Source organism: Elgaria multicarinata, chromosome 1 (genome assembly GCF_023053635.1).
Source record: "Elgaria multicarinata webbii isolate HBS135686 ecotype San Diego chromosome 1, rElgMul1.1.pri, whole genome shotgun sequence".
NCBI classification, from domain to species: domain Eukaryota; kingdom Metazoa; phylum Chordata; class Lepidosauria; order Squamata; family Anguidae; genus Elgaria; species Elgaria multicarinata.
This window is the reverse complement of record NC_086171.1, coordinates 42,088,614-42,107,874: the sequence shown is the minus strand read 5'-3', so window position 1 is coordinate 42,107,874 and position 19,261 is coordinate 42,088,614. Positions and strand designations below refer to the sequence as shown.

The following is a 19,261-nucleotide window of genomic DNA, read 5'->3' as shown; positions in this document are numbered from 1 at the left end:
AAATACTGGTAGGGGCAGGTGTCTGTCCCCACCCCATTTGCCATGCTTGAGATGGTTTGTGCTAGAAAGGAAGGAGACCCCACTCTTTTAAAGCTTAAACTATTTAAAGCTGAAGCCTTGACAGTGGGCCTTCTCTGTAGCTGCACCCACCCTCTGGAAAAACCCATCATGCGGTTTGGGATGTGGAAAATGTAATATCTTTTAAACACCTCCATATCTTTTTAGACAAGCCATCCCTGGGCTGTAACTTATTCTGGTTTTATGTGATTTCTAAAGTTTAAGGTTTTAATTTGGATTGTTATATTATGGTTTTAGTTGTAAACTGCCCAGAGAGCCTAGGCTGTTGGGCAGTATAAATATGTAATAAATAAATAAAAACTAATGTTAAATTTAAAGTATTTTGGGACGAGCCAGCAACCACATTTCCACCCTAGTGGAAAGTTGCCCCAGTCCACTGGATTTGAAAGCCACCAGAAATTCAGTCCAAGCTGTTTCGGGTACAGGCAGTAAATTCTTAAGAATTAATCCTTATGTTCAAGATATCAAGGGAAGAGAAGAGAGGCAAGCAATGCTACTAATTATTATTATTATTATTATTATTATTATTATTATTATTATTAATTTATATAGCACCATCAATGTACATGGTGCTGTACAGAGTAAAACAGTAAATCGCAAGACCCTGCCGCATAGGCTTACAATCTAATAAAATCATAGTAAAGCAATAAGGAGGGGAAAAGAATGTAAACAGGCACTGGGTAGGGTAAACAGGCACAGGGTAGGGTAAAACTAACAGTGTAAAGTCCAAACAACATCAAGTTTTAAAAGCTTTAGGAAAAAGAAAAGTTTTTAGCTGAGCTTTAAAAGCTGCGATTGAACTTGTGGATCTCAGATGTTCTGGAAGAGCGTTCCAGGCGTAAGGGGCAGCAGAGGCAAATGGATGAAGCCGAGCAAGGGAAGTAGAGACCCTTGGGCAGGCGAGAAACATGGCATCAGAGGAGCGAAGAGGACGAGCGGGGCAATAGTGTGAGATGAGAGAGGAGAGATAGGAAGGAGCTAGACCGTGAAAAGCTTTGAAGGTCGACAGGAGAAGTTTATATTGGATTCTGAAGTGAATTGGAAGCCAATGAAGAGATTTCAGAAGTGGAGTAACATGGTCAGAGCGGCGAGCCTGGAAGATGATCTTAGCGGCAGAGTGGTGGACAGAAACCAGTGGAATGATGTGAGAAGAAGGAAGGCCAGAGAGAAGAAGGTTGCAGTAGTCCAACCGAGAAATAACCAGTGCATGAACAAGCGTCTTGGCAGAAGAGATAGACAGAAATGATCGAATCCTGGCAATATTATACAGGAAAAAACGACAGGATTTAGCTACTGCCTCAATATGAGGAATAAAGGAGAGCAATGAGTCAAATATGAAGCCAAGACTACGAGCTTCCTTGATCGGAGTAAGCGTAACATCATTGACAGTGAGAGAGAATGAAAGATGAGGAGAAGGTTTAGGCGGAAAAACAAGCAATTCAGTCTTTGCTATATTAAGTTTCAGACAACGATGAAGCAGCCAGGCTGAGATATCTGAGAGACATGCCGAGATACGATCATGAACATCAGGAGAAAGTTCCGGAGATGAAAGATATAATTGTGTATCATCGGCATACAGATGATATTGGAGGCCATGAGATTGAATAAGCTTACCCAAGGGCAACATGTATAAAGAAAACAGCAACGGGCCAAGCACCGAGCCTTGCGGAACCCCTACTGAAAGGGGAAAAGAGGAAGACGAGCTGCCATTAGCCAACACGCTGAAAGAGCGACCCGCTAGATAGGAGGCAAACCAGTTATATACAGAGCCATGGAGTCCAAGGTCATGAAGGGAATCTAAGAGAAGATCATGATCAACCGTGTCAAAGGCTGCAGTTAGATCAAGGAGAATAAGAATGGAATAAAGGCCTTTAGACTTGGCAGTAAGAAGATCATTGGTGATCTTAGTAAGGGCAGTTTCAGTGGAATGCAAAGGACGGAATCCGGATTGAAAAGGATCTAGAGCAGAGTTACTAGTAAGAAAGTCAAGACAACGAGAGTAGACCACACGCTCCAGGATCTTTGAAACAAAAGGCAACAAAGAAACAGGTCGGTAGTTAGACAGAGATAGCCTATCAATAGTAGGTTTCTTGAGAACGGGAGAGACTGTGGCATGTTTAAAAGCAGAAGGAAATGAGCCAGAGGACAGAGAAAAATTAATAATATGAAGCAAGGAAGGGAGGATAGCGGGAATAAGATTTATAAAGACGCGAGAGGGAATCGGATCACGGGAGCAAGTGGAAGGCTTCGAGGAGCGTATTATTGTAGACAGTTCATCAGCTGAGACCGAAGGAAACGCAGAGAAATTTGCAGGAGGAACTGACAGATGAGGAACAGGAACTGGAAGAGGAGCAGAGCTGGCCAGATCAGAGCGAATAGTTTGGATTTTAGCATTGAAAAAAGAGGCAAAATTATTAGCAGTCAGAGAGGTGGGGAGCGATGGTGGAGTAGGCTTCAGGAGAGAATTGAAGGATGCAAAGAGCCGCTGAGGATGCCTAGCATTTGACTGGATCAGCGTTGAGTAGTACTGCTGTTTGGCCAGTGAAATGGCAGAAGAGAAAGAGGAGAGTACAAATTTGTAATGGACAAAGTCCGCCCAGTCCCTGGTCTTACGCCAAAGGCGTTCAGCTGCCCGGGAACAAGAGCGAAGGTAGCGGAGGAAAGAGGTGAGCCACGGTTGGGGTTGAGAAGGGCGAGCTATCCGAGTTGTAGATGGAGCGAGATTATCAAGAGTTGAAGATAAGGAGGAATTAAAGGAGGAGACAGCTGAGTCCAAGGAGACAGCCGAAAACACAGAAGGAAGAGAGGAGGCTAGAGACTGGGAAAAAGCCTCGTAGTTGATAGATTGCAAGTCACGACAAGTGCGAGAAGCGGGACGTGAAGGAGGAGGATTGTGAGTAATATTGAAAGAAACTAGATGATGATCTGACAAAGGAAAGTCAGCAGAAGAAAAGTCCAAAACAGAGCAATTCCGAGTGAGAACAAGATCCAGACAGTGTCCAAGGGAATGTGTGGGTGCATCAGACCAGAGCTTAAGATCATAAGAGGAAGATAAGGAGCGAAATCGTAGAGCTGCAGCGTCTTGAGGGTCATCCACATGAATATTGAAGTCACCCAAGATAAGAGTAGGACAGTTGTCAGAGAGGAAAAAGGACAGCCACGAATCAAAATCAGAGAGAAATTTTGAGGACGAGCCTGGGGGGCGATACAGAACTGCAATCCGCAGTCGCAATGGAGTGAAGAGCCTCGCCGCATGTGCCTCAAAGGAGGAGAAACAATGTGATGGTAGAATGGAAAGAGGCTGGAACTGGCACCAACTAGATAATAAAAGACCCACACCACCACCCCGACCCTCTGGGCGACTAGTGTGAGAGAAAGAGAGTCCTCCAAGAGAGAGGGCAGCCGAGATGGCGGTGTCATGGGCAGGAAGCCAGGTTTCAGTAAGAGCAAGGATGATGATGATGATGATGATGATGATGATGATGATGATGATGATGATGACTTATGACTCAGGAGCTTAAAAGAATACAAGAGGCCCGGTCTCCATCAGAACTGAGAATGTACACCAAACCCTGTTGCCACCAATCAAATCTTCATGTGTTCATAGTTTCCCACTTCCATCCGCAGCACTCCCTTTCCCTTACAGTTCTCTGGAAGAAACAGATGAGTGCATGCTTTGCACATAAATAGGACAGGTTGCAGCTCAGAGCCCCTGCTTTGGATGCAGAAGGTCCAACTCAGGGCAGGGCTGGAAAAGCTCCAGATTCAAACACTGGAGAGCTGCTGCCAGTCAGTGTCAACCATACTGGGTTAGATGGATCAGTGGTCTGACTTTAGCTTCCTAATTTCACGTGTGGATCACTTTCCTCCATTAACATGCACGTTTTCAGGTTCTAATGCTATGGACACTTACTGGAGAGTAAATCCCACTGAAACCCACAGGGCTTACTTCCAAGTAAAAATGCATATGACTTCACTGTTCAAGGACCAGGCAATTCCACCTTATGAACCTGAGATTTTTATACGCACATCATTCTTAGCACTTCTTCATTCAACAGGCCGAATAATTAATTTCTACGTTTCTCTTCTGAATAAAGTGTGTTTTGGTTTAAAACTCTTGTCAACATCTTATGGCAGTGATTCAAAGCCCAAATGACAAACGTGCATTCAAAGCAACCTTTGAAAGACAAGATGATTTTAGTGTTCACTTTTATATTCTACTCACTCACTCATGCTATTCCACTGTTGCTTCATGTAGGTCTATCTGTTGCCACTATTAAAATATTTCCCGTCCACTATATTCATCTTGACTAAACTATGGGCTTAGCTCTCCCATGAGGAGTCCTGGAAATGTGGTTATCTGTCCCTTTCATAAGCTACTCATCTCACCTCTGCAGTTTGTGAGAAGCAATTCATGATTTAAACAGATGCTTGCATTTATGCAAAGAAGAGGAAATATGAAGTCTCTTAGAGATATATAATACTGCTTCTTCAAAAGAAGAAAATTAGAAGTCTCCGTTGTCAACATCCTACTATTTACTGCAGCCTTTCCCAACCTGGCCCTGTCCAAATGGGTTGGACTATAACACCCATCATCCCCAGTCAGGATATGCTGGCTGGGATAATGTAGCCCAACACTAGATTAGGGAAGACTGATAAATTTTACTCTATTTTATTTAATAAAATTAGAGTGCAACCCTATGTACATTTAGACAGAAAAAGTCCTATAACTCCCAGCATCCCCCAGCCAGGCATGCTGGCTGGGGAATGCTGGGCATTTTAGGACTTTTTTTTCTGTCTAAGCATGCATAGGATTGCACCTTTAGATCACCAGGATAATTTCTCAGGAGTTGAAAAATGAATTGGAATCCCACTAACTGTTGCATTTCCAGTCTTACATCCAGTTCATCCAGCATTCATAGTATTTATTCAAAACCTAGTGAAATAAATATAGGTTGCAAGTGCTTCAGCTATCATTCATAATGTTTTCTTGAACAGATTTTGCTCATTCACTCAGAAAATTTCTTTCCCACTCTATCAGGCAATAACACCCCCACCCCCACCCCCACCCAAGGAGCAGCTGAAATATACTGAAACATCACAACAATACATACAAATATCAAAATAAAACAGAGTAGCATGCTTCATAGTATATAAAATGGCACTTAAAACCCAACATCTAAAAGTCCTGGGCAAAGAAGAAGAGTTGGATCAAGGATCTACCTTCCATGGATGGAAGGGATTCATTGATGGAAGATGCCTCCACCAGATTTTCAAGGTTTCCCTCCTCCTCCCTCCACCACATCTCACCCCATTGAGCAGTTTCCCTGGGCCTCTGTGTAGCAATTTCAGGGGGCTAAAGGGGCTACCACTAAGAGAAAAGAGTGGGGAAGTCTGCTTCTGCCAGTCCAGTTGCATATGCCTAAATCTAGATCCAACCCAAGGTCTTCTCCTAGCTCCAAAAGACATAAATCTGGAAGCCAGGTGGTCTTCCCTGGGGAATGTGTTCCAAATTGTGGTGCCACATATGAAAAGGCCCTGTTACAAGTCCCCACCTAGCTAAACTTTGGGGACTACTAGAATAAATTGAGATATATGGCATCCTTAATGAGGGAGGCAGGTAAAGACCACCACAGAGCTTGTTCCAGAGGAAATGTCCTCCACAGGGCTTTCTACCACCAACTGCACTGTGGGGAGCAAGGATTTCAGGAGAGAGATGGGGAGGCAAGAGAAAAAGACATTTGGGCCTGGTCCAGCTGGACTCTCCTTCTCCTCCCACAGGTCCAATCAGCACTGGCTGCCCTGTGGGAAAGGTCTTGATAAGTTCTTCTATGATGATAGGGTTCATTATATTTTTAGAAATGTGTTTTGATTCTACTTGTATGTAGGTGGACAGGTATCCTCTTTCACTGAGAACCCTCCTCTATTTGAAGTGCTGTCCTGTCCAATTCCAGTTTACAGATAATGAACCATAAGAACAGCTGGCCATCAACAGTTAGCACATGGACAGCAAGCAAGCATGCAAGTCACTGGTCACCGTCTTCTGCACAATGCTGAGATGAATTGTATTTCTCTTTAAATGATCATAGTTAAAAACGTAAGAACATAAGAAGTACCATGCTGGATCAGACCGAGCGTCCATCTAGTCCAGCACTCTGTTCATACAGCGGCCAACCAGCTGTCGACCAGGAACCAACAAAGCAGGACATGGTGCAACAGCACCCTCCCACCCATGTTCCCCAGCAACTGGTGCACACAGGCTTACTGCCTTGGATACTGGAGGTAGCATATAACCATCAGGGCTAGTAGCCATTGATAGCCTTCTCCTCCAGGAATTTATCCAACCCCTTTTTAAAGCCATCCAAACTGGTATCCATCACTACATCTTGTGGTAGTTGTTTCTATATCTGGAACTATACATAAAATTAGCATATGTAAATCATATGCAAATCACTGACCTCTTTTTTGGTGTAGTAGCCACCCTACTTGTTAGCATTTTGAATGTCTCCTGGATTTGTTTGTGTTTTGGTATGAAAGTAGCTTCACAATGTCTTGTCCAAAGCAGAGTATCAAGTTGTGCTCATAAAATGCATATTCAATGTTCCACATTAATGTCATCGTTAAATAATAACCAAATAAATCTAACTCATTTTCAGGCCATTGGTGGATGCCACAATGAATCTAACAAAGAGTCTGATAGAGCATTAGAGGCTAACAGATTTATTGTGGCATAAGCTTTCATGGAGACAAGCTCCCTTCATCAGATGTGTCTTCATTACATAATAATTGCAGCATCAAGTGGTGAGCTGGATCCATGTGAATGAAACCTCACTCAATGCCAGGGGTGGTTCTGCCATTGGACGGGAGGAACCATCTGCCTCAGGCAGCAGATGTTGTAGGGTGGGGAGCAGCAGCAAGGTGCTGCAGGGCAGAGCTCTGTGTGCCACATGGCTTCAGCTGAAGAGGAGGACAATGTCCTGTTGCCAGTGTTGAAGGAATATTCCACTGCTACTCTATACATGGGATGGAGGGAAGCGCCATCTTGCCCACCACCTCGCAGTAAAATGTCTCAGGTTGGCCTTGGTCAATGCTAAAGTAATCAACTATCAAACACACACCTAAGGAAGCGGACTCTAGTCAGTCCACAAAAGGTAATTCCACAATAAATCTGTTTGTCTTTAAGGGGCCACGAAACCCCTTTTTGGTTTTGCTGCAACCAACAAAACATGGCTACCAGAGTGAACATGTTGGTCCTTAAAATACATCATCAAGATACTGGAAGCAAAGCCAAAACTGTGTCTTGAATTTGGAGCATTAAAAATTGACTCTTACATTACTTACAGTACAGTTTCTATATTACACACAATCAGAAAAGTGATATTTATATATGAAAAAGTACAAAAACAATAATCGCAAAATTAACACAAACATTATTATTAGAACAATATCCATTCCAGGATGGACACAATTTTTTATGATTTAACTGACCATCCCAGACATCAAACCTGGAACCAGGCAGTCTTTCTTGGACAGGTATCACAACTGAAAAGCCCCTCTCACAAGTCCTCATGTTAAGAGGGCATGCTCAGTGGATTTTTGCAGACACCTGTTCCTTAGCACAATGGTTTCTGAAAGTTCCTTCAGTTTCAAAGGCGGCTTGCCATGAACTAGGGGTGGAAGAAGTGTTTGAGAAAGATGAGTCCATTCTGAGCACGTGAAACTATTTACACAGTTCTTTGGACACATGCCATTATTCATATTGATTTATTTATTTTATTTATTTTATTACATTTATATACCGCCCCACAGCCGAAGCTCTGGTCATATGTCATAATATCACACTGGTCATGTGTCATAATATCACATATGACCTTAACTTTCACAGTATATGTTTGAGCCTGGAAACAGTGACTCTCCGGGGCAATATTTTAAATATGATAAATGATGTTAGAGTGTACAAGGAAGTACGGTATATAACTTGAGCAATAGACAAGTATTCTTTCTTACATAGAAATGAATGATTCACAGCTTTGCAATCACGATATTTGTTATGTGATGAAAGGGGTCAGTAATAATCCATCTGAAGAGAACTGATTAATTGATGTCCCATGTGGCAGTTTAGCAGCCGTACATATGATGTCACTCCTAAAAGTACAAGTAAATGACGTCATACATACGACCATCAAGCCACCACGCATTAAATGACTGTTACTGTTTTTAAAATTATGGAATAAAAGAGCAGATTTCTTTGAATGCTGGCAACCTCTTTATACCTAAAAGATGTTAACAGAGTCTAGATAGAAGCAAATTTTGTCTTAATTAATACTGAGACTCGGTATTGGACGCTCTTAAATAATGCACAGCTAACAAGTAACCAGTTAACAGAAGGACGTCACAGTCTCTATGACCAAGACTCTGGATGACAAGATCAGAATGCAAAAATGTTCTTGAAAACGCTTCATATGATGAGCAAAAGGCTCCTCCATCAATACTACTAGCCAAATATAGAATATCACATTTTTGTGACCTTTAAAGCAAAATGCCATATCAGGTATGATTTCCCATCAAGCCTTAACAAAACATAATAAATCAGAGAAACCTCTAATGTCAAATAGAATGCAAATCTCAAATACAAAGTTTAAGCTGGTACATATTGTGCATCTTTAACCCCCTCTGCCCCACCCACTGTCATGTTTAGTGGCACGAAGTGAATGAATCCTGTCTACCAAATTGTGAGTATTCCTGCTCCCTGCCAGCAGCCACCAAGGACGTGGTGCAGGAGCGGGAAATTTAGCTCCATAGCACCCAGGATTCATGCAATGAGAACTGTAAAATGCTGCATCTGGGGGTATATCATAAAAATACCACAGAGGCACCAATCCTTGTCCAAATGGAACATGTAGCCCAGCTCTGAGATAAAAGATTACAAGCTACTCTTCCATTTTAAACTGTTTCCTCCATACATTAATAAATAAAAGTAAGCATTGTTCAGAACTCTGTAGATTCATCACACATGAAAACAGAAATCTATTGAGAAAACGTTTCAAGTATATGGCTGCCATATTAGAGAAGCCCATGTACAACAATGATGGATAAGGGCTGAAAAGTTACAACTATAGAACAGACATCTATAAATGTAACCCTATTATAGGTGCTGCACAAGATATGCGGGGTTGGATCCAGATTAATGCTGGATCAACTGTGCTGGCGGAAGTGGACTTCCTTGCCCCCTCCATCCCATGGCAGCCCTTTCAGCCCTCTGAAAATGCTACACAGAGAGCCAGGAGACTTTGCTGAATGGAGCAAGCTGTGGGGTGTGGGAAAGAAGAATCACTGAAAAATGGGCAGAGGGATTTTCTGCAAGCAGAGCCCTTCCTCTCGCAGAAGGTTTGCTACTCTCGCAGAAGATAGAACATAAGAACATAAGAAGTGCCCTGATGCTGGATCAGACCAAGGGTCCATCTAGTCCAGCACTCTGTCCACACAGTGGCCAACCAGCCATTGGCCAGGGACGAACAAGCAGGACATCGTGCTGGATGTAACCCATGCAGTGCAATTCTAAATGCACTTAACTAGGGAGAAACTTAGGTCTGCATTGTAATTCACCCAATTCTATAAATTCTGATGCGTTTTAATATGCACTGATCCTGGTCCATTTGTATGGTTTCTCAGGGCATAGTCTGAAGGTACACGAGGCAACCACCCACCTTACTGAAGCTATATTGGCTTGGGTTTGTTCGGTATCTCAATGGGAGAAGGCCTAGGTACGCTAAGTGTGCAGTATGGATTTCCATGATGGAAGAAAGGTGGGGTAGAAATGAAATAACCAAATGAAACAGGATAGCCTGCAGAATGTAGGGGTACTTTCCTGGACCTCAGAATTCAACCCCAGAGACTGATTTCTACCTGTGTAATTCAGAGCCTCGTGTGGCGCAGAGCGGTAAAGCAGCAGTTTCTGCAGCTGAAACTCTCCCCACGGCCTGAGTTCGATTGGTTTCAGGCAGCTGGCTCGGGTCGACTCAGCCTTCCATCCTCCCGAGGTCGGTAAAATGAATACCCAGTTAGCTGGGGGAAAGGTAATAACAGCCAGGGAAGGCAACGGCAAACCACCCTGCTATAAGGCCTGCCAAGAAAACGTTAGCGAAAGCTGGCGTCCCTCCAAGAGTCAGTAATGACTCAGTGCTTGCACGAGAGGTCCTTTTCCTTTTCTAATTTAGTTCTGCCCTTCAGTGAAGGGCTGTTTCCCACAAATTGCCAGTGCAGGCCCCCAAGTCTGGATTGAAACCGGGGGGGGGGGTGCAGGATAGGGGAGCTTCAACTCTTTGTGTCCCTAGTGCAGTCCTGATCTGGACTGTGCCCCACACTCACCAATGTGCAATACCTCAAAAGAGCCCCTTCCTTTCAATAAGATCTTTCTTGGCAAAGAAAGCTGCATGTACCAGTTCAAGTGATCTGTACCAGGACCAGGGCAGAGGGCCAAGGGTTGAAGTCCTCCTGCCTCCCACTCAATACGATCCTAATCCAAATTGGTTCTGCTGCACTGGCAATTTGTGATGATATGGAAAGACTTTTGTTACTGTTATTGTTTTGTTTTTTACTTACAATTAGTAGAATAACCAGTAAGAAGCAGCCATTGCTTTTTTTATCCATTGCAGATCCTTGGTGAAGCAATATGTCCTTCTAGGCCCTACTGGGAATAGGAAAACAACAACATACTATTAGATCTTATTTATCCATTGCTGATCAAGACAATATGTGTGTGTAAAATAATTATTGTGAACCGCCCAGAGAGCTTCGGCTATTGGGTGGTATAAAAATGTAATAAATAAATAAATAAATAAATTATTATTTATGACATTTATATACTGCCCCATAGACAAAGCTCTCTGGGCAGTTTACAAAGATTAAAACATTGAACATTAAAAACTGATATGCAAATTTTAAAACCATAAAAAGCATAAAAACAGATTACATACCAGGACAGACAATATCTATTTAAAACAACTATTCTATGGTCAGTTAAAAAACTCAACATATGCTGTTAAATGCCTGGAAGAAGAGAAAAGTCTTGACCTAGTGCCAAAAAGTTAACAATGTTGGCCTGTACAGGTCAGACTTCCCTAATTTTTCTCTTGCAGCTAGCCTATGGATCCATGCCCCTCTCTGGGGCATGCTGTGAGTAGTCTAACACATCTGGAAGGTACCACCTTGGGGAAGACTGCCCTTTGGGTTATGAGATATATATATATATATAATGGTAATAGTCAAGATGAGGGTATAATCCTCTCAAAATCAGAAAATGAGACTTTGGGTGGTGAACACAGGAGTCCTATAAAAGTCATCCATATATTATCTAATTCAGTGACTGAAGACAATCAAGCCACAACAACCAGAGAGAATGAATAGATTTCTTGGTGTGGCGTGGCGAACCCTGCTTCCATTTCCCCCCTGAATTTTCTCATGAATATCTATTTACTGATACTGTTGTTCGTTCAAAGCTGGGAACAATTTTGCAGGGATAAAAGGTAATTGGCTTGCATGGCACTGCTGCTTGTGCTCTGGATAAATGAATGTTGGGGCGGGGATGTTGGTCTGCCAGAAAATATATCATGGGGTATCAGAAGCCAAGACCACTCATCCTTTTGTCTCCATCTCCATGCCTGCTAAGCAGCCTTTTACAATGTGGGACAGTTAGTTCCAACTGCTCAACCATTTCACCAGACTGAGATTAGGTTGGCTTGCCCTCGTTGCAAATAATACGTTGCTTAGATTCTGATTAAATGCCCACTAACATTTTTATTAGCTCACTCTCCAGATAATCGAATGAAGGTAAAAAATATAGGGCCTGTTATTATTATTATTATTTATTTATATAGCACCATCAATGTACATGGTGCTGTACAGATAACACAGTAAATAGCAAGACGCTGCCACATAGGCTTACAATCTAATGAGTAGATTATACAATAAAGAGGGAAGGAGAATGCAAACAGGCACAGGGAAATGTAAACAGGCACCGGGTAGGGTGAAGCTAACAGTATAGAGTTAGAACAAACTCAATATTTGAAGGCTATAGGGAAAAGAAAAGTTTTTAGCTGAGTTTTAAAAGCAGTGATTGAGTTTGTAGTTCTCAAGTGTTCTGGAAGAGCGTTCCAGGCGTAAGGGGCAGCAGAAGAAAAAGGATGAAGCCGAGTAAGGGAAGTGGAGGTCCTTGGGCAGGCGAGAAGCATGGCATCAGAGGAGCGGAGAGCACGAGCGGGGCGATAGTGTGAGATGAGAGAGGACAGATAGGCAGGAGCTAGACCGTGAAGAGCTTTGAAGGTCAGCAGGAGAAGTTTATATTGGATTCTGGAGTGAATTGGAAGCCAATGAAGAGATTTCAGAAGTGGAGTGACATGGTCAGAGCGGCGGGCCAAGAAGATGATCTTAGCGGCAGAGTGGTGGACAGAGACCAGCGGACTGATGTGAGACGAAGGAAGGCCAGAGAGAAGAAGGTTGCAGTAGTCCAACCGAGAGATAACCAGTGCGTGAACGAGAGTCTTGGCAGAAGAGACAGACAAAAATGGTCGAATCCTGGCAATATTATACAGGAAGAAACGACAGGATTTAGCTACTGCCTCGATGTGAGGAGTAAAGGAGAGCGAGGAGTCAAATATAAAGCCAAGACTACGAGCTTCCTTGACCGGAGTAAGCGTGACATCGTTGACAGTAAGAGAGAATGAGAGGTGAGGAGAAAGAATGAGAGGTGAGGAGTTCAGACAACATGTTCAGACAATATGTTAAGCCAGGGTTAGGCCGCTAACCTTTTGCAGCAAATGGTTACTGAGCATGTTTAAACCATGCTTATGTAGCCACCATGCTTAGCAATGGTTCACATGACATGCTAAGTCATGGTTCACATGACACACTAAGCCATAATGTTTAGCTCAAAATGCTTAACCACCGTGGCTTAGTGTGTTGTCTGAACAGAGTTTTTATCTACTTCCTTACCTATCTCCTAGTTGCATTTCTTTCTCCCTGCCCCTTCTCCCTTTCTCCTTTATCATTCTTTTTCTCACTCAGCATCTCCCCGTCACCCTCTTTTCCACCCTGAATGGCCATGATCCTGATCGCGCACCTTACAGCCAGGTCACACAGCCCTGTCATGGCTTACAACCAACCATCTGAAGATTAATCATTGAAGACAGTTGTGAACAAGCACAAAGCTACTTAATCAGACTACATAGACCAGGGGTGGGTAAGCTGCACCCTGCAGCCACATGCAACCCTCAGCTTAATTTCATGCGGCCCTCAGCTTAATTTCAAAAGCTCTTTGCAAGCAATCAGTTCAGACCTCTGGGAAGAGCAATCTGTCCTTCCCCCAGTAGCCCACTGGGCTGGTGGTGGGGAGAGAAAGGGGGGGGGTCAGAAAGACAAAGCGAAGAGGATGGAAACCCCCCCTCCTCTGTTGGTTCTGGCCCTGGTAGGGTGGCCACTTATGCATCACCGAAAAAGAAGAAACGTATCACCCAAGGAGAGAACAGAAGAGGACACCAAATGTGCATATGCTAATTTATAGGGATGTGCTCCGCTCCGATTAGGAGCGTAGAAGCAGTAGCGGATTGGCCTGCTCCGCCTTACCCAGAGGCGGAGTAGGAGCGGACCGCGGACCCCCTAGAAGCAAGGCGAAGAGAAGCGACCATTTTTCGGAGCTCTGAGTTCAGGCGGAGCGCTCCGGTCGCCATCTTGAAAACATTTCGCCATAGGATTGCATTGCGGCAAATAATCGCGCATAACTACGTTGTTTTTGAAGCTATCATTCTGGAAATTCTTGTGCACAGAGAGTCGTGGATGGGGGTCATTTTGAGACCACTCTCAACTTTCTGCGTTGTCTGGGTCGCGGGCTATATTTTTGTGAAAATCGGGTCAACCGCACGGCTCAAACTGCGTTTTCGGCTTTTCGCCCATAGGATTGCATTGAGGGAAAGAATCGGGGATAACTGGGGGGGGGGTTAAGCTATCGTTCTGGAAATTCTTGTGCACAGAGAGTCGTGGATGGGGGTCATTTTGAGACCACTCTCAACTTTCTGCATCGTACGGGTCGCGGGCTAGACGTTTTTAAAAAATCGGCGGGAAAAATACCTTTTTCAAAGGGCTGAGGGGCAGAGTCAGCTCCCGGTCATGATGATCCCAAAGTTGGAGGAGGGCATAGGCAAAACAGGTAACTTGGGATTCTGGGAAACTTCTCTTTCTTCATCTGAACGGGCTTTTCCCCGTGTTTTTTAACACAGTAGCCCCACCAAATGCACAAACACAACCTGAAATCATATACTAAGCCAAGAATAAGAGATAGAAACACAGCACTGCTCCCCACCCTAACCTTGGGGAACAACTGAATCGATGTGGTGCAAGGGGATGAGCTCCCCTAGGGCATCTCATCGTGGACGTGCCCCCACTCTCTCCTGCACTGGAAGGCCATTAGAGCCTTCCAAAGAGAGTAAAACGGTGGAGCAATGCCTATCATGAGTTGAAGTGAATGGTCACTTTTCAGTGGTGGAGCAATGCCTGTTCTGAGTCGAAGTGAGCGTTTTACTTCTTCTCAGAGCTGTGGCTGTCAGTGTCTTGAACTGGCAGCTACTTCCCCCTCCCCCGGGCACGTCCCCCTATTGCTGGTAAAAGACAGATATAGCCTTTTAAAAAAAGTTCTTCTTGTTGTTTATTGAGCAACACTGCTGCTTTTAATTCCACCCCTCCTTTGTTTATTGATTGATTTATTCCATTTTATATGCATTACTGGCTTATCCTTGGCTCACTTCCTTATGCCCCCAGAAATGCCAGCTGCATGCCTGCCTGCCTTCCCTCCCTCCTCCCCTGCCCACCTCGCAGGGATGTTGTGTGTGGGGTGCCCGATTTTCAAAAATTCGCCAAAAATCAGGGGATGATGGGATTGCTTTGAAACTTGGCATGCGTGTGTATATCCCCATGAGGTGTCATGGTGCCAAACATGAGGTTTCTAACTTGAACAGAAAAAAAGTTGTATAATTTTTTAGCTTTCAATGCAAGCCTATGGGGGGGGGGAAACGGAGCTCCGGATCCGGATCCGGAGCTCCGGGCGGAGCGGAGCGGAAGTGGGCGGAGCGGGGGCGGGGCGGAGCGGCCCGATCCGGAAAATGGCGGATCTGCAAGTGAAGCGGAGCGGGGGGTCTGTGCACACCCCTACTAATTTATACATATAAATTTGCATATGCTAATTCCTATATATAAATGGAAATGCAGAATAATTCTTCTACTATAAATAGAAAAGTAGAAATTGTTGAACTATAGAGAGTGGTTGTCAATTTGCCTTCAGTATGTGCTTTTCCAAAGGAAGCTTCTAAAATGGTTCTGCTCTGTATTTTCATAGCTCTGTGGTTTACTCATCACTTGAACTTGGATCAATGCTCTCGTGAAAAGTACTGCTCAGGAATGGCATTAAGTTGTAGCCCGCCATAATCACTTGGATCTAATGTGGGAAAGAGGTATGTTCGCTGTGCATAGTCTTAGGATGAGTGACATTGCAACCCTATGCATAGGTTACTCAGACGTCAGTCCCACTGTGTCCAGTGCAGCTTACTCCCTAGTAAGTGAGCTTAGAATTTTAGACTGTATCATGTTTTAACCAAATGATCTATTTTCAATAGACAGGAAATAAGCTGCTCAGGTATGGTGCTACTTTTATTTTTAGAATTATCTGTGCTATATGCTATTTAAGATAGCTGGTGCAGTGAAATAGTCTAGTAATGTACCTTTTTATGACTTTAAAGCAGTAGGTTCCACATACTTAATTTTTACAGCAGTTAACATTTGGTTATTAAGCCTTTAGAGGATACTATTAAATTAAATTACAATAATATTTCATAACACTTTTTATATAACCAGTTCAGGGGCCATGGTCCAGCCAACATTAACCACTTGGAAGCCTCCATGATTTGTGGGACAGATTTAAGCACATGCATAACATTCCCAGAGAAAATCAACGGGGCTTAGCTTTGAATAGATGTGTTCATATATATGTATGTATGTAACAGTGAAGCAGAAAAAGACCATCACTTAGTCATAAGGCAGATATCCTTAGCAATTTATGCACAGTTTCTGCATGACTGGCCTCTCTTTCTCACCTCAGAAAAGGCATTGTTGTTGTTGTTGTTATTATTATTATTATTAATTGTAATAATAAAATATTAACATTTATATGCCACTTTGTTAAAAGGCATCAGGGCGGTGTATAACAATTTTAAACAATAAAATCTTAACAAAGCAAAACAACAACTGTAAAATATTAAAACATTAAAGCATGCAAAATAGCTGGCGAGATGTTATGCTGGGAAATAATTTGCTGCCACCACTGAATGGACACTGAGGCATGCGCAGGGCTGGCGTCAAAGGTAGGCATGGTCAGGCATCGTACCTCAGTAGGGGGGCACTGATATGATCCCCCTGGAGTTGCTCCTCCTCTTTCCCATTGAAACCAGCTTGTTCACCTGCTTCTCACTCAGGCTCAAGCTCAGGTAGTGGTGAGAAGGAGGAGCAGGAAATGCCCCTGCCTCCTTGCTTATTGGCTCTCTGCCTGTCAAGCAAGGAAGTGGAAGCAGTGATAAGAAAGAGGAGAAGGAGCAATAGCGACTGGTGACAATGGCAGTGAGGAGGTAGATTCACTGAAGAAAGGGGGCCATTGGAAGTGCCTGGCCTAAAGGCCTGGAAAAAAGGAGTCTAAGGGGAGATATGATAGAGGTGTACAAAATTATGCATGGTGTGGAGAATGTGGATAGGGAGACCTTTTTCTCTCAAAATACTAGAACCCGGGGTCATCCCATGAAGCTGATTGGTGGGAGATCCAAGACAAATAAAAGGAAGTACTTCTTCACACAGTGCATAGTTAAATTATGGAACTCACTACTGTGAAGGACAGTCCAAAATGCCTGTGGTCTTGTTCAACTGAGTCTTGTCCGGATGATTGTGCTTAACTGTCTAACTTGGCCTGGGCTTCTGGGCCAGAGGGAGTGAGTTGGAGAATACTTCTCGAGGTCGATTTCATAGCTGGGTAATTGGCTGTGCCCAGCACTTCCGACTCCTACCACAGCACCTGCGAGTTTATCAGGGCTAATTGGGAGGTTGATGTGTTCCTGCTGTGGGAAAGAACGTACTTGTGGAGGGGGCCTCACTCCTGAGGGAGGAGGCGCCAGCGGCCCGGGTAGGGCATAGGATTGGTGGAGGCAGGTCACAGGGCCTGTCGACCGGCAAGGGGATAAAGAAGCAAATAGCCAAGGCTCTTCATCTTCCTGGAGGCTACACGTGTATAGGGTGGAAGATCTATCCCGAGCTGGGGGATGCTGCTCGGGGTTAGATAGCTTTTTATGTTTGAAGTGTCTGGATACTTTAGGGGAGACTGGGGCAGGTTTTAGAACGGGGTTAATGGTTTTATGGAGTGATTGTTTGCTGCTAACTTTTCCTTTACACTTTACCTCATTCCCCCCCTTCCTCCCCTTCTTTCCTTTCCCCTCAGCTTTCGCTGCCTGACCAGAGCCTTACGAGTTAGTTTTTAATTTGTGTAAATAAACTTGCTTTGGTCCTTAAGGTGTGTGCGTGTGGTTTTATTTCTCAAAGGTATGGCTCTTCCTGACTAAAGACAGGGCTAGGGAGGGGGCTACCTGGGAATCTAGATGTTTGGTCCAGGAGCCAACCTTGCAGGGGTGCTGGGTAAACCCCAGCCTTCCTTCACATGGTGGCTGAGCAGTGGGATTTTTTGAACCAAGCCTTTAGGGAATAAATGGTGACCGTGAGGGACGGGTAACGGATTTGCCTGGAGTACCCAGAAGGTTGTTATTTTAGTAGTCAGGGAAGATGCAAGAGGCATTGGATAACCCTGTAATGGTTATCTGATGGTCCGGGGGGCGCCTGGAGAAATTACGGTTACCTTGGCGGACAACATGGGGAGCAGAGCGCTGTCAGAGGCTAGTGCGCCGCTGAAGGAAGACTGGCTGATGGAGGAGAAGTCAGAGGCCGGAGAGGAGGATGCCGCCGACAAGAGTGTTGGGGCTGTCCTGCTCGGCGCCGAGGCCCCTGCTGGTTTAGCAGGAGTTTGGGACACGGATAGTGGAAGCGACCAAGATGATCTGGTCAGCGAGGCTGCCAACAGGTGGGAGTCGTGCCAGATGCTTAAGGTGCAAAAATTACTCCAGAAGAGACAGACGGAAGCCATCGAATTACAGATGAAATCCCTCTAACTTCAATTTCAACCTCGTGAGAGCCCCAGGAATCAGGGCCACTTCAACAGGAAACTAATTCCAATGTACAAACAAGGGCAGGACATTTTAAGCTTTTTTGCTTTGTTCGAGACCGCTTGTAAGGATCAGGGGATGCCCCTGAATCAGAGGATGGCTGTCCTCCAGGCTGAAGTTAGCAGAGACCTTGCTGATCTGCTCAGCATGATTCCCCACCAGGATGCTCAGGACTATAATAAATTTAAAAAGATAGTATGCCAGCGTTTTGCTCTATCTGCTGAGAACTGCTGGCAGAAGTTTAGAACTTTGAAATCTGACTCCCGTGACAGCTTTGTTGCTTTGGCGACTCGAGTGGAAAAAACCCTGAACATGTGGGTTGAAGCGGTGGAAATCATTTCCTTGAAGAAAGCCCTGGACGCCATGGTGATGGAACAATTCTTTTCCACCCTGCCCGAGGACCTGGCTGCCTTGGGGTGACACGAGAGCCACTGGCCAACACTGCCCTCCTCCTGAGCAGACTCACATGCATCTTGCTAACTGAAGTTCTTCTGCTTTTGTGGCCCTGGGGGGGGTAGTTATGGGGAGGGGGAGGTCCAAGAACCAACCAGGAATGCAAACAACTGGTCCTGAGACAGAGATGTCTGGATCTAATAGCTATTTAGGGTCTCTGGTGAAGTAGGGTTCTGTTGGGATGGGGGTTTCCTGCTCCTCTGAGGAGACCCTACAATCCAGGTATGGGCAGGGCTGAACCCTGACAACTTCCTTTAGTCCTCACATTTTTAAATACCTCATCCCAAATCACAAGAATACCGGTTTCAATGGAACTTACTTTGAAGTAAATTTGTTTGGGATTGGGTTGTCAAAGAATATATCCCATAATAAGATGGACAACGTGTCAAGAAAATTTCTTCAAAAGTGGATGTAAACTAAAGCTCACAATCTCA

At 44.3% G+C, this 19,261-nt stretch overlaps 1 protein-coding gene across 4 annotated transcripts in view; it reads right to left on the bottom strand.

Moving 5' to 3' along the window:
* The window catches only part of CALCR (calcitonin receptor), a 183,843-nt gene that overhangs the window by 74,910 nt on the left and 89,672 nt on the right, over positions 1–19,261 (bottom strand). For 3 of the 4 annotated variants that reach the window (XM_063126597.1, XM_063126589.1, XM_063126605.1), the window contains one exon: positions 10,681–10,768. In XM_063126597.1, coding sequence (XP_062982667.1) covers positions 10,681–10,728 — 48 coding nt within the window. In that variant the 5' untranslated portion in view covers positions 10,729–10,768. The remainder of the gene's footprint in view (positions 1–10,680; positions 10,769–19,261) is intronic. The other variant, XM_063126615.1, reaches the window with a different exon arrangement.